Source organism: Panthera leo, chromosome A1, assembly GCF_018350215.1.
Source record: "Panthera leo isolate Ple1 chromosome A1, P.leo_Ple1_pat1.1, whole genome shotgun sequence".
In the NCBI taxonomy this organism is placed as follows: Eukaryota; Metazoa; Chordata; class Mammalia; order Carnivora; family Felidae; genus Panthera; species Panthera leo.
In genome coordinates this window covers 230,719,077-230,734,607 of record NC_056679.1, presented here as the reverse complement: position 1 = coordinate 230,734,607, position 15,531 = coordinate 230,719,077, and the positions used below count along the sequence as shown (strand labels likewise).

Below are 15,531 nucleotides of genomic sequence, written 5' to 3'. Positions count from 1 at the left end.
GATTCATTAATAGTTTTTAAATTCAAAAAACTCTAAACAGAAGTATCTTGAAGTTTCTGTCCCACCTGGAAGAAGAAATTACCTAGTTAAAGCTAAGTTTTTTTAAAATAAAATTTACAAAGCAATATGGTGCCTTCCGGAAACTTTTGTAGCTATTAATATGGGTCACGTCTTATATGTGGTTTATTAAGTTGCAGATGATTCTGATCGTTCATTGTAAGTTTCTGACCCTCTCTTCACATACCGTGCAGTGATTATCCTTTGTGGCTCCTCCTTGAGCCTTTGTGTCCTAGAGAGAGAGAGAGAGAGAGAGGAGCACCCTTCCCAGGAATGCATTCTTTCCACAAAGTGACCCAAGTATATAGTCTGTGGAGTGAGAACACTCTGGGCCGTGGGTGGGTATAGACACTTGGATTGCATCCTGGCTGGGTGTGTTCAGAAGTCTGTTTGTCTCTCACAGGAATGGTTAACAGTGGTGTTCTGCCTTTTTTCTTAACTGCAGATTGTCTTTGGCTCCATTGTTCTCCTGATGCTTTGGCTTCCTATACGTATAATTAAGAGTCTGCTGCCTAATTTTCTTCCATATAATGTCATGCTCTATAGGTGAGTTTTTGAAATTTAGAAGCTTTTCTAGTTTAGCTTTGTTGATAACTTAGAGTGTATACATTTAAAACATTCATTTCTTAACAGATACTGGAAATCATTTGATACTTGAGTTTTGCCATTTTAGATCGTATAAACATTAGTTTAGCAGTTGCATTTTCCAAAGAAAGACTTATTTTTATGCAAATCAAGTGTGCTTTGGTTCAGCATTGAAATGTTTACCGTACTTAATGACACCATGTTAGCCGCCATCATTTTTGTATGAAAAGCACATCATAAGGAATGTGTAGCCATAGTTATATGTTTAATTGTAGATTAAAATGAAGAAATAAGGCTTATGGATGGAAAATCTTTTTCATTTAAAAGCCTAAGTCACCTGGAAACTTAGTCTCTGCCATTCCCCACCCCCCCCCCCCCCAATTCCTTTTTTCATTGACTTGCATCATCCTTTCAGTTACCTAAACAGAAGGCTGCTGGGAAATTGGATTTCTTCCTCAGACTTCTAATTAGTCTTTAAATATCGTTAAGTCTTATTTTTAAAGGTCTCTTATCTAATCCAGCTTGATTTACCACTTCCTTAGTTTAGGCTTTCCTCTTGTTCTCCATTTATAGCCCATCCTTACTTAACACCCTGCCTCTTCCTCCATAATCTACATCATAATATCCGGGTCATGTGCAAGGCTTGGCATAGTCTCATGTTGACTTTCCAGCATCCTGTCCCTGCATTGTCTGACTCAAATTCTGCTCTCCAACCATGCTCCCCTCCGCTCAGTCTCCCTAAAACACCTAGCTATTCCTTGTCTTCCTTTCTGTTTAGAATGACCTTCTTCCTCATGTTTAGCTGGAACCCTTTTTGTTATCTTTACTCAAAATCCAAATTAAGATTTGATTCTCTGAATTTTTCCCTAACTAGAGTAAATCCTCATTCCTACCTTGTGAATTTGGGTCTGGTTATAGTGAGAACCAGGAAGCTTAGGCTTTGGCTATATATATTGTTAGGATAGACCCATTTTGGTAGTCAGTTACACTTAGAAGTTTAGCAGTTTTGGGCCTGTATAGCAGTATTTAGTCCATTCTTCCATTAAAAAAAAACAAAACAAAACAAGGGCCCATTGTATGTCCGGTCCTTTTCTGTGCACTAGGTATATAACAGTGAACCAAACAAAATCAAGACAATTCTCTGCTCTTGTGGAGCTTACATTTCAGTGAGGGGGAGACACCCCTCAAAATAGAATATGTAGTATATCTGGGGTCATCAGTACTAGGGGCTTGGAAGATGAAGCAGAGAAAGGGGATAGAGAGAGTGGCCAAAATGGGGTTGTAATTTAGAAGTGACTGATGAGGACCTGAAGAGGTGACAGCTCAGGAAAGCCCTGTCGGAGCTGCTGAGGGATGAGCCATATGGGTTCCTGAAGGTAGAGTGTCCTTGCAGGGGGTGGGCAAGTGCGGTGACATTGGGGTCCGTTTGAGGAGTAGCAGGGAGGCCAGTCTGGCTGGGGTGGAAGAAGGAAAGCATGGTGGTTGGCTGTGAGGTCAGAGAAGTCATGCAAAACCAGATCCTACAGAGTCTCGTAAGCCACTGGAAGCATTTTGGGTTCAACTTGAGCGATTTGGGGAGTTCTTGAAACGTTTGACCAGAAGAGTGATCTGATACAGGTTAGTTAAGAAGCGTCACCGTGGCTGCTGTGATGAGAAGAGACTGGGTCAGGTGGCCAGGACAGAAGCGGGAAGCCGGCTGGGAGGATGGCGCAGTGACCTTGGTGCTGAGGTGAAGGAAGTAGCAGTGGAGGTAATGAGAGGTGGTGAGATTTAGGGCATTGCTAGGATCCAGTCAGCGGGACTCCGGCTGTTTGAGTTGGAGTGAAATAAAGGCAGTCAATGACCTGAGCACCTGGAAGGATGGAGTTGCCATTTACTGGGATGAGGAAGGCTGTGGAGGAGCAGGATTGGAAGGGAAGAGTGGGAATTTGGTCATGGTCAACTGAAGACGTCTCATGTCTGTAGGAGACGTTGAGGTCGCACTTTGGATACAAAGTTAGGAGTTAGGGAAGACGTCTGAGTGGTACATAGAAATTTACCGCAACGTAGAAATTTAAGCCACACGAGTGTGCATTCATCCAGAGAGCATGCACACGTGAGAGAGGACAGAGCCTGGGGCCCTCCGTTGTCTTCGGCTCCCTGAGCTAACGGATCTAGAAGGGCGTCCAGTGAGAAAGCGTTTTGAGGACCAAGGAGTACCCAGTTGTGTAATACGCCATACAGCCAGTGAGGTGGGACCCAGGCCTGACCATCACATTTAACAACACAGAGGTCACCGGTGACCCTCGTCGGGACTGGTTTTGGAGGATTCAAGGGAGAATGGGGGAGAGGTGATAGAGACAGCGTCAAGGAGTTTTGCTGTCGTCCCATCAGATGTTCAGTATGATGCAGTTACGATGGAAAATAGAGTCGCGCTGTAAATCACAGCTGTTTGTCATTGTCCTAGTGATGCTCCAGTGAGTGAACTGTCCCTTGAGCTGCTCCTGCTTCAGGTGGTCTTGCCAGCGTTACTTGAACAGGGACACACGCGGCAGTGGCTGAAGGGGCTCGTGCGAGCGTGGACTGTAACTGCTGGGTACTTGCTGTAAGTAGGCACTTGATGACCTTTCTGACAAAGTACGTTCCGTGCCCCACTCAGGAGATCGGAGTTTGAAGAAGAGACCATTTGGTGATATCTGCAGGTACATAGGATACTTTGTTCAATTCTTCGTCTTGCTTATTTTTCTCATTACTGTACATCCTTTTATAGAGAACGTACGCACGTTTTTACCCTCGTAAAGTTGAATCTTTGTGATTTAAATGTTTTTCCAGAGAATGTGTGGCATTCTGCTGTCTTATTGCGAAGTACGCATTGGCTTGTATCGGATTGAGCAGGTGTCCCCTGCAGCCTCCGCCATCTCATTTTTGCCGCCACGGATGCGCGTTGGGTTCCCTGCCACAATAGGCACAGGCGCTGGACTGAATTTTCAGGGTGTTTTGGACACGAATAGTAAATTTGGAAAAGTTTAATTTAAAGCAGGTACCAGCGTTTAGGCCAGAATGAGGGGATTAATAGTGCTGTGTATGGATTCTGCTTGTACGTTTTCTACCTTAAGGAATAATAAGAAAGTACGTCTCCTGTCTGCTGTTTTATTCTGATCTGAAGAGAGAATTTTTATTGATGTAATTTTTACACAGGGATCTGCATTCCTATTTATTGGGAGACCAGGAAGAAAACGAGAACAGTGCAAACCAACAAGTTAACAATAATCAGCACGCTCGAAACAACAATGCTATTCCCGTGGTGGGGGAAGGCCTGCATGCAGCCCACCAAGCCATACTGCAGCAGGGGGGGCCTGTTGGCTTTCAGCCTTATCGCCGGCCTTTAAATTTTCCACTCAGGGTAGGTACTAGAAGACTTAGACATGGGGCGCCTGGGTGGTTCAGTTGGTTAAGCATCTGACTTTGGCTCAGGTCATGATCTCGCAGCTCATGAGTTTGAGCCCCATGTCGGGCTCTGTGCCGACAGCTCAGTGCCTGGATCCTGCTTTGGATTCTGTGTCTCCCTCTTTGTCTCTCTGCCTCTCCCTCACTCACAGTCTGTCTCTCTCTGTCTCTCAAAAATAAAAAAACATACAAAAAATTAAAAAAAGACTTCACCAGAAGTCAAGTTTTTTCCCAATTTCTATTGAGAAATTTGCTGCTGTGGCTGGTGCTAGGAGCAGGTAGTCCTCTGTATAGAACTATCTCGCAGTCTCCTGAAAAGAGCCCCCAGCTCTCGTTAGCAACATGATATGTGTAAACCTAAGGTAAGTTGATCAGATCTCATAAGTGGCTCACAGTGTTGGGACTCCCTATGCTGCTGCTCCCTCTGCTGTTTGAAAGGAGCAGTGTTAAAGACCCTGGTGAAAATAAGAAATTAACATTATTGATATATTTCAATTATGTGTCAGAGCTGAAATGGGCATTTTAATGTTTTCCCTATTTAATATTCTTCCTAACGTGGCAAGATTGAGTAGTAATCTCATGTTTACATCTGTTGAAACTAAAGAACAGATTGGTTAAGGAAGTGTCTTGTCCCAGCAAAACTTTCCCCCAGCCCCCACCAGAACTGTTCCTGACAAGGGTCGCGGTGGCTTTTGTTTCGTTAAATCCGATGGTCAGGTCTTGGTCCTCACCTCGCTGGCTGGATGAGTAACGTGTTGCACTTTTGGTCAGTCCTTACTCCACGAAACGCTTTTTCAGAAAGCATTCAGGAATCTTCAGGGAGGAGGTGATGCTTTTAAGTCTCTGAAGTTAGGCCAGCCAGAGAATAAAATTGGAAGTGGAAGGGCATGCCAGGCACATGCCAAAACACGAGGCAGGTTAGACATGGTAAGTTTGGAACTGCAGGGAATTAAATGGATCTAGAGGGTGGAGTGGTGGGGGGGTGCCTGGGTGGCTCAGTCTGTCTGAGTCTGTCTGACTTTTTTTTTTTTTTTTAATTTTTGTTTTAATGGTTTTTTTTTAAATGTTTGTTTATTTTTAACAGAGAGAGAGAGTGGGGGAGGGGTGGAGAGAGAGGGAGACACAGAATCCAAAGCAGGCTCCAGGCTCTGAGCCATCAGCACAGAGCCCGACACGGGGCTCAAACTCACAGATCGTGAGATCGTGACCTGAGCCGAAGTCGGATGCTCAACTGACTGAGCCACCCAGGTGCCCCTAAATGTCTGACTCTTGGTCTCTGCTCAGGTCTTGACCTCAGGGTCATGAGTCCAGGCCCCGTGTTGGGCTCTGCACTGGGTGTGAAGCCTACCTTAAAAAAGAGGGGAGGGGACGCCTGGGTAGCTCGGTTGGTTAAGCGTCTGAGCCTTCATTTCAGCTCAGGTCACGATCTCAGGATTTGTGAGATCGATCCCCATGTCGGGCTCTGCGCTGATGGCATGGAGCCTGTTGGGGATTCTCTGTCTCTCTCTCTGTCTCTCTCAAAATAAGTAAATAAGCATTTAAAAAAACAGAGGGTGGGGTGTATGCAGGTGAGCGTGAGCAATGGGGGAGTCGTGAGAGATGAGGCTCTTAGGCAAAAGGTACTTTCCGGCCCAGATGAGAGACAGTCGGTGGGAGTTTCTCAGGCAACGAAGGCCGACAGGCTCCTCTTGGAGTGTTATGGTGGGTGCTTCTCCGTCTTCCCTCTAGAGCTCTCCCTTCTGGGCCTGGTGAGGGAGCAGGCCAGCAGCGGATGCTCCTCTTCTGCCCCGGGGGCAGCCACTTTCCTCTCAGCCTGCTCGCTTCTCATGCGCACATGTCCGTCCAGGAGCCTCCGCTACACGTGACAGTTCACATTTAAACTTAATTAAAAGTAAATACAACTCGCGAGGATGTGGTGTGGTGGATGTGTTAATTACTTCACTGGTAGGAATCCCTTTACGATGTGTACATACAGCGAATCACGTTGTACACTTTAAATACATCACGGTTTTGTCGGTGAGGGGAAAGTGCATTTCTAGTAACAGCACGCGCAGAGTAGATACAGTGTGGCCGTCACCGCCTGGTGACCCCACGTTGCGTGTGCTCGGCCGCTTGTGCCAGCGCAGGTTCCGTCATCGGTCACAGAGAGGTCTAATTAGGCAGCACTGTTAGAGAGGAAGCTTTCCTTTTCACGAAAACTTGTTTTTTGAGAATGTGATTACAAGGTGAGTGTTGGGGCACCTGGGTGGCTCAGTCGGTTGCATGTTCAGCTCTTTAGCTCAGCTCGGGTCATAATCTCGCGGTTTGGGAGGTTGAGCCCTGAGTCAGGCTGTGTGCTCACTGACTGTGTGGGGCCTGTTGGGGAGCCTCTCTCCCTCTGACCTTGTTGTCCTGCACATATGGGCACTCTTTTTCTGTGTCTTTCTCAAAATAAGTAAACTTTTAAAAACGAGCGTGCACACACAAGTGGGGGAGGGACGGAGAGAGGGAGGCACAGAATCCGAAACGGACTCCAGGCTCTGAGCTGTCGGCACAGAGCGCAACACAGGGCTCGAACCCACAGACCGCGAGATCATGACCTGAGCCAAAGTTGGACACTTAACCGACTGAGCCACCTAGGAGTCCCTAAGTAAACTTGTAAAAGAAATGGTATGTTTTTAGTTTTAATTTGGAAACATGTAAGCTGATTGTGTCTTACTTTATGCTGATTACAAAATATACATCCTTATTACTTGCTGATGTATCTGATTGTCTGAAAATAGACACTTACTTTTAGCTGAAATTAGAAGTAAATTTACCTAAAATAAAAATCTTTTTGTGTGAAATGGAAGGAAACCTGGGAATAAAAGCCATTTCTTCTTACTGGGAGGATTATTAGGACACATTGAGGGGTGTCCTAAAATATGTTGAGCACATTTGAATCCCTTATGCCCTCTTATGTTTTGCCTTGCAGATATTTTTGTTGATTGTCTTCATGTGTATAACCTTACTGATTGCCAGCCTCATCTGCCTTACTTTACCAGGTATGAGCTAATGACGTGAAAAGATGCTTTGTATCTTCCATCAAGTATAAACCTGAAATAGTTTGCCCCTTATTTTTGATTGATTATGGGCTATTGATCTCTTTAGGACTCTCCATCTCCTTGGAGTCATTTGTCTTAGAACAGAGGGGGACAAAATCGAGGTATAATTTCTGATTCATTTTTAGAAGTAAATTACATATGGGCACTCAGTTTTCTTGGACATAGTCTTTAAAAAATCACCTGTGTGGCTTAGGTCATTTTTTTCAAGTCAGTCTTTCGACGTTGATCACGTTTGCCCTCACTGTATCTTTCCAGTCCGCTGCGTCTTGTTGCTAGGCACCTTTATGAAGCCAGACCGGTTCCCTTTATTGTCTGGTGTTCACAAATACTGATCTTCAAATTTCAGCTAAACGACATTTCTTCATCTGACAAGTGAGATGCTGTGGATGAATATAGTAGTTTGTCATGCTCTGCAAAGGTCAGGAGTAAATGGGAGTCGAGCCCAGAGCCAGTGACAGAGTCTCAGGAACAGCTTGCTGCCCCCAACCTCCCAGTTAGTGTTTATAGCAAGCCAGAAAATCCTGATTCTTACTGATCTATGTTAGCCACTTAAATAATCATTAAGTGGAAGATACTTTTCATTCTTACAGGTACATAAATGTGTATTGACTTAGTATCTCAAGTATAGCACTGCTTCTATAATGTTCTAAATCTGGTTTGTATTGAATACTTGAGTTTTTCCATGAGGGCTAAGGTCAAGGAACAAGTAGGAAATTTAGTTTTGAGTGAGGTTTTTAAAAATAATGAGAATATTCTCTAATCTGTAGGAATTGTGATTTAACTTAAAATGGTAAAAATAAAGGTGGTGTTTTTTTTTTTTTTTAACTGCTTCTGAATAATAAACTTTGACCTTTAGAACTATGCTCGTAGGAAGCTCACTACTCCTCATATCACAGCTCTCAACAAAGTCTGATTAACGGCTGGGTGCAACATAGTAAATACATTGCTGAGAAAAGTTGGGTTTTGAACTTCGGACAGTTTTACATTTGTGGTTTTAATGTTCTATTTTCGTGTCTTTATCAGAAATACTGAAAAGTTAAAGGAAGGAAACCTTTTAGTATCCAAATTTGTTAGTAAAAGTACTTTAATTTCACTGAAGATTGTTAACTAAATATTCCTCTGTTAATCTAATCTCACTATGGGTTAGTTTTCTGTAGCTTCAGTTCAGCTGATGATAACTTAGTACAAACTAAAAATTTTAACCCTGTCCTCTCAGAAACACTTAAGTAGAAGTGTGTGAAGTATAGAATAGAAACGGGCCATCAGATTTTTAAAAACCACCCAACTATAAACAACCACAGCAACTACAAAAAACCTTGGGATAGCAATGTATGTAAACATATGTGTGTATATAAAATACTAAACATTTCTACAGAATTACCAGTAGTGATTTTTATATCTTTTTCAAATTAACATTCACATGTGTTTATTTCACATAACATTTATGTGTATTTGTCTTTAACAATAACTTATCTTCACATCCAAACCATTTTGTGAGGTTGCAGAGAAGTGTCGATGCCAGCAGTGTGGCTTGTAAGACTTCGTTGTTGAGCTGCTTTAGTTCAGTTGGAGGCAGAGTGCTTCATTGGTCAAGAGCATGAGCTCTGTGGTTCATTGGTCAAGGCATGAGTTCAAATTCAGCCTCCACCCTCATGGGACCTTGGTTGGGCCAGGTTCTTAATCTTCAAAATGGAAATAGTGGCTGCTTAGGGGTTCTTAGGAGGATTGAGATAATATATGGAGAATGCTCAGCACAGCCACTAGCTCCTTTTAGGTATTTAAAAATAACACTGTATTAACAAGAACTTGATCCATAGAAAAATACGCAAGACGTTTGGGCCTTGCTGTTCTTTCTAGCCTTATTGAAAAGTAACCAAGTGAAGAAAGTTACCATATGGAATGGTCTTGCCTGAGTTAGATTTTTATGGGTACGTTACAGAATTTCTTTGTGTGAGGCAGTTATTTAGACACTTCTCAAATCTGTCTCAGTTAAGACACTTTTCAAATCTGTTTAATATTTGGATCTTTTTTCTAAGAGAATTATGTTCCTTGATTATTGTGCTTTAAAATGTTACTATGCCCATTTCATATTAAAATAAGCTTAGTTTTCTGTCTTGATGGACAAACCAACTGAAAGAAAGTTAATCTGACTTACTTGTAATGTTCCTAAATGTTGAAGGTATTGACAGCATAAATAATAACTAAATTCCCCACTTTTGTCATATTATGTGGTAATGATTTTATTTGGTGGTAAAAACAATGGAAACAACCTCCTCAATTGTTTTCATTCTGAAAGAGTAGGTAATCAACAGGGCCGGGCAGAGTAGATGTCACAGGAGAGCTTGTCCCCTGACTTCCTCCTGTGTTTTAGTTGTGTCTTAATCAAATAATTGCATTCTTTAGAGTGTGTGTGTGTGTGGTGGGGGGGGGGGGGGGGCTTATTGTTACTTATTTTTAACGAAGACATTGACATATCAAAATGTGATGTCTTTTTACTTATCACTTAAAATGATTGAAATAATTGAAAACACTAACAGAAGGACATCAAGATTATAGTTCTCTTTACACAGATAGCCACATATCTCATTTATCAGCCTTTCTGTTTTCAGTATTTGCTGGCCGTTGGTTAATGTCATTTTGGACGGGGACTGCCAAAATTCATGAGCTCTACACAGCTGCTTGTGGTCTCTATGTTTGCTGGCTAACCATAAGGGCAGTGACGGTGCTGGTGGCCTGGATGCCACAGGGACGCAGAGTGATCTTCCAGAAGGTTAAAGAGTGGTCCCTCATGGTAGGTTTTTCTACTACAGAACTGATGGTGTATGATAGGAGGAGTGGATACATGTTTAGTCATTTATTTAAATCTTTTCACTTGTTTCTTCATTATGCATATGGTGTCGAGAGTTGATTTATTTTTAATTAGAAGGGATATTCCTTTAAGACATTAGCTTTCTGATTCATTCTGAGAACCACAGTTGGATGAATTCAAGGGTCAAAAGAAAATCATATTATTACATGATCCAGTAGGGCCCTTAAGTAAGTAATGTAATTAGAAGTTATTTTGGAGATGTTAAGGTATAAGATATTCTTTAGAATTTAAAATCAGTCTAGACATTTTAAGATATTTTTTCTAAAATTTGATTTTTTGATCTATTTGAATATGTAAAAATCTTGACTTCAGGATTAAGTTTGTGTTTTTCATATAAATGGTATTCCTTTAATTACACATTTCTATTGCTGATTCAAGAATGTCTTGGCTAATGTGAAAGTGTAGTAAGTAATGGAAATTATTACTCAGTAAGTACCTAATTGCACAGAGGTGGGGGAAAATGTCAGTGTAAGATGACCGTCCATGTGTGATGATTTATTGATTGATTGTGATGTTGGTTATGCTTGCTAAATAGGTTTAGGTCACTGCTTATGCCTCTTCATTTGTATAATCCTAGTTTTGTATCTGAATCTAGATTTTAATTTCACTAAAAGGTTAATATTAGCGTTGAAAGAAAAACTTGAGATTTATTATATATTGTGAATGGAGGGGCTTAATTGCTGTTTAATTTCACAAGATAATGAGACGCTTAAATATATTTAAAATACGGAAACCAGCTAATAACCAGTTTTCATTTGGTAATTTTCTGTTTCTATTTTCTATTATCGATAATGCCATTTAAAAAAACAAGTACTGCATTTTGTATGACCCACGTCATGTTAGTCTCTTGTTGAAACAGATGTACTCACCGAGGCTACGTTAAGAGAAAGGGAGGTCATCAGACATCAGGGCCACTTTAAGCACTCATTTCTTTGTCAGGATTCTGTAGTGGTGCTTTCATAGTCTCTATTGTTTTCTCAGTGTTGACTTTATTTTCATTTTTTTGTTGCTTTGTCCAAATTCTAGAGCTGTGCTAACAGAGTAGCCATGTAGCTAATGGCTACTGTATTGGCAACACAGATATAGGACATTTTGGTTATCATAGTTCTGTTGGGCCACAGAGGATTCTAGAGGGAGCCAGTTTGATCAGCGGGTTTAATTACCTTCACTGGGGTTTCTACAGAGCCCTTCTCCTGTACCAGTCCACCTCCAGGGTTACAGGTCAGCCTGTGAGTTGGCTTCATTGGATTAGGAGCCTGGGATAATCAGTAGCTTTTCTTGGACAAATGAAAACCTACTTCTGAGAACGAGTTTGAGAAAAACAGCACAGCCACCTGGTTAATATATGTAATAATGACTTCTGTAATTTATAAGCAAAAATGCATAATAGTTTCATGCTTTTATTATAGCTTGAGCTTGATAAACATATTCATTTAATGATATAATACGTATGCGAGGTGTTTAGGTAATGTATTTGTTCTGTTAGGCATCAGGTTAAAGAAGAAAAATAAAGTTCCAAGTGGAATAGAGTTTAGCTAAAAGCCAGAAAGACTCTCTAGTGACATGGCCTCATTTGCTGGCAGATCATGAAGACTTTGATAGTCGCTGTGCTGCTGGCCGGGGTTGTCCCGCTCCTGCTGGGGCTCCTGTTTGAGCTGGTTATTGTCGCTCCCCTGCGGGTTCCCTTGGATCAGACTCCTCTTTTTTACCCATGGCAGGTAAGTGCATGACTTCTGCTCATGGTATTTCTTTATGGATTTGGAATCAGAAAAAGTTGTGATTTTTTTTTTTTTTTAAAGTGATTTTAAGTAGTTTGTTTAGAAAGACTAATTTTTTCTATTCTGGGAACCCTTATAAAATTGATTAAATAGTACATTTTAATTAATTGCTTTCAAAATATACAGGTCAGTTAACTCCTTTAAAAGGTCTTTATAGGTTAAAATGTCACTATTTAGGCTTCACCTGATCTTTAAAGGTACAGACTAACACGTGTTGGTTTTTTCACTTATTAGCTAAGATGAGATACCTTGCTTCTTCTAGGTTTGAGGCTTTAAGCAGTAACTTACATTTTTGAATACTCACAGCATGTTTTCCCACAAAGTCACAGGTTTATTAAAAAGAGCATTCTGAGGGAACCTATATAGATCACAGCAAAGGTCTTAAAGCTATTGGGGAAGAAAAATACTACTTTTCTATAGTATTTAGAGCCTGAAATTAGCATCTTAGACTTCAAGTTCTTAGGAGATCAAAAGGGAAGAGCTAGGCATTGATTCAGTCATTCATAGGCTTTTCAGCCTTGTTTCTATTTCCTCTTAGTGTATGAGAGTAGATTTACTGGAAATGAAAATTATGCAGGATGTATTTCCCTTCCTCTACTTTCCAGATGGAGAGACTCCACAAACTTTACTCAACAGCAGATAACTTACTTTCGTGCTCTAATGTGTGCTAAAACCCTGTATTGTATAACTCAGATGGAAATGAGTCCAATGCAGGAACTTCTTGTGGACCTTATGGGCCGATCGGCGAGACAGGTGCCAGGTGGGCCGCACTGTGATTGGGGCAGTACAGGCCGCTGTGGCCTCATGTAGGAGGTATTTATCCTGGCTTTAGGAGTTACGTATGATTTTCTGTAGGAGACAAGGTCTCGGACAACCTAGAAGAGAGTACAAAGGAGTGGCCAAGAAAGGAAGAAGTGTATTCAAGGAAAGAGGGATTGGGCAGACCACGTGGTGAAACAGAGCATATGTGTGGAGCTGTCTATAATCCTGTGTGCTCTAGAGTCGACTTGGAGAAGTGGGAAACAAAGGGAAAGTTAAGCACATGTGACGTCTTTCTGTAAGGTCTGTACTGCAGGGTAGTCAAATGGCATCAGTGACTGAAGGAAAGCTAGTTTTTTTATGGAGTAATACCAGCTAATAAAGGTAGAGGAAGTAACAATGAGAAAAATCACTGTTTTGCAATAGTTCACAAAATAGGTGATTGCGGCCAAGACTGTTAGTGGATGCTGAACCCGTCAGGTGAAAGTTGATGGGTCTTCAGTTACTACCGCGACATAGCAAGTTGTGTCACAACGGTGTGGCTTAAAACAGCCATTTATTTTGTCTACACAGTCTGTGGGTCAGAAATTAAGACAGGGCACATTGGCTGCTCTGCTCCATGTTGTGTGGGGCCTCGGCTGGGAAGACAGTAGCTGAGTGTGATTTGACAGCAGCAGCCGGAACCCTTTGGAAGTGTCATCACTCACATGTGGGGGTTGGTGCCGGTTGTTGGTTTTACCCCAACTGGGCTGTCGGCTGGAGCTCCTGGATGTACCTGGGCTTCCTCACAGCCGGGTAGCCTCCAGGAAGTGGGGCCTGTTACTTTGTACTTGAGAGAAACAAGTGTCCCCACAGACAGGGTAGGAGCTGCTCATCTCGGAATTCCCACGGTATTGATTTTCACTCCGTTGTAGTGGATCCAGGCAAGACGCAGAGGTGGGCCCAGGTTCAAGGGAAGGCGGTGTAGACCCCTAGCACCTAGGAAGAAGAATTTGCAGGCATGTTTCAACACCACTACGATGCGGAAGTAGTTATTTAAATGGCGGCCAATTGTCATCTTGCACATTACTTGATATCCCAAAGGAAAATACACAGCTTTACTGTGGAAGGGTCAGTCAGACGCTGCCTTAACGCAATGATCACTGCAGATGCCACAAACGGGTACGATTTCAGTGGGTGGCACTGAAACGGAGCAGATTGCCCCTGACATTCAGGTGCTGGCCTGGCATCGGCCGGGCCTTGCTGTTCTCCTCTCGGCAGAAACAGTTTCACAGAACATCAGCATCACACAAGACCACTTTGTGACCGTGACGGGTCAAGACAAAAACAAGACCCTTTCAAAACCGCGTCTGGACACGGGCAAGGCGTGAGCATTGTCCAAACCACAAAAATGAGAAGACACCCCCCGTTCCCAGCTAACGTCATTAGCCGCTGCTGCATTACTAACTACGGTTTTAGCCTCAGTTGGTCCCTGCTTCTGGGCAAGATAATAATATTAAGATACCCAGGATAGATCACCTCTGCTTTCTAAGAGCGTCCGACACGGAGCAAAGCCCTGTGCCCTTCCTTCCCCCGTATCACCTCACACAAACCGAAACCCTACAGTCAGCTCTTCCGGCTCTCACCGAGCGCCCCACGCTCCCCAGACCGTGTGCTCTTCCTTCCTCACGGCAGCGAGCGGTAACTGCAGCTTGCGTGGCTACACGTGTGTCCCTGTGGTGTTGACGGCGCCCAGCATCGTCCTTCCGCAGAATGACTGGAAACGCTCCGGTTTGGGGCATGTTGGCGTATTATGACCCGGTGGTTTCGCTTTTCGGAATCCGCGGCAAGGGAACATTGACATGCGCGGGAGGCACGGACCGGGCTGTCTCCACCATGTCATTGTTTCTGATGCCAACATCGTGAGCAACCTGCATGTCCGTCAGCAGAGAAGGCCTAAAGAAAATGTGATCTATTTTTGCTTTGGCACTTGATGTAGCCGTTAAAAAGAGGGAAGTGGAGTTGTGTGTTTTGTTAGAGTTCTCAGTCATGTTTGTGAGTAGGAGAAAAATACAAGTTGTAGATGGCTGTGTGTAGCATGGTGTCCTTAAAATTCTGGATAAGAACAGCTTGCTTTTTCTCCGTACCTGACTCTAAGCTGCTTGCCTTCCCCGTGTTAAGTGGCTGCAGATTTATGGGAGACTGGGCCCTTGGAGTTCTGGCAGAGGGACGTGTGTGTGTGTGTGTGTGTGTGTGTGTGTGTGTGTGTGTTCGTGTTCGTGTTCTGTCCTGGGGGAAAAGACTGGGTGTCAGTGGCTCTTGAAAGAGCTTGAACCTCAGCAATCTGTGGACCTCCTCAGGTGAAAATGAACTTCACCTGGGTGCCTTCTAGACGCCAAAGGCCAAGAGAAAGCTGAATTTGCAAGTCAAATCTCCCCTGCCTGGGGGCCTGGGACAGCACAGGAATGAAGCAAGGAGGCTTCACCATGTTCTGAGTAGGGGACTAGGGGCTTGCTATCCGAACGTCTAAAAGGCTAAAAGGTCCTTTTGTAACCTTTAGGATATTCTTAGTCTGACCTGAGCCTCATTGAACCTGCAGAGAAAAATAACAAATGCTTGATCTAAGGGGGTGCACAGCAACCACAGAAAGGAAGGTCTGGCAGAGCGATGAGAACACGTGCCCAGTGACATGCCTGCCAAACCCTGAGCATCCAAATAGAAGAATAAGAACACAGGTGATCAAGGGCAGTATGTGTGTAGACGCACACACAGTGGCAGTGAAACAAAGTGAAACTGTGGTGCTGCATAGCACGGATCTCAGACATTCAGCAGGTGAATTGAAGACGTGGGTCGTCACCGTCGAGGCTCACACTGTGTTTCTGGAAGACCACTGCAGAGCACAGAGCTAAACTGAACAAGTGGGAAGTTGAGGGTAAAGGTCAGGGCCTTGGAGAGTACATCCAGGGAAACTAACATCCCCTGATAAGGGCTTCAG

At 43.2% G+C, this 15,531-nt stretch overlaps 1 protein-coding gene across 1 annotated transcript in view; it reads left to right on the top strand.

Annotated features, from left to right (window-relative positions):
* The window catches only part of MARCHF6 (membrane associated ring-CH-type finger 6), a 75,473-nt gene that overhangs the window by 47,085 nt on the left and 12,857 nt on the right, over nucleotides 1-15,531 (top strand). Inside the window, exons 17-22 of the mRNA XM_042953147.1 lie at nucleotides 503-603; nucleotides 3,089-3,226; nucleotides 3,820-4,024; nucleotides 7,022-7,091; nucleotides 9,761-9,942; nucleotides 11,604-11,738. Coding sequence (XP_042809081.1) covers nucleotides 503-603; nucleotides 3,089-3,226; nucleotides 3,820-4,024; nucleotides 7,022-7,091; nucleotides 9,761-9,942; nucleotides 11,604-11,738 — 831 coding nt within the window. The remainder of the gene's footprint in view (nucleotides 1-502; nucleotides 604-3,088; nucleotides 3,227-3,819; nucleotides 4,025-7,021; nucleotides 7,092-9,760; nucleotides 9,943-11,603; nucleotides 11,739-15,531) is intronic.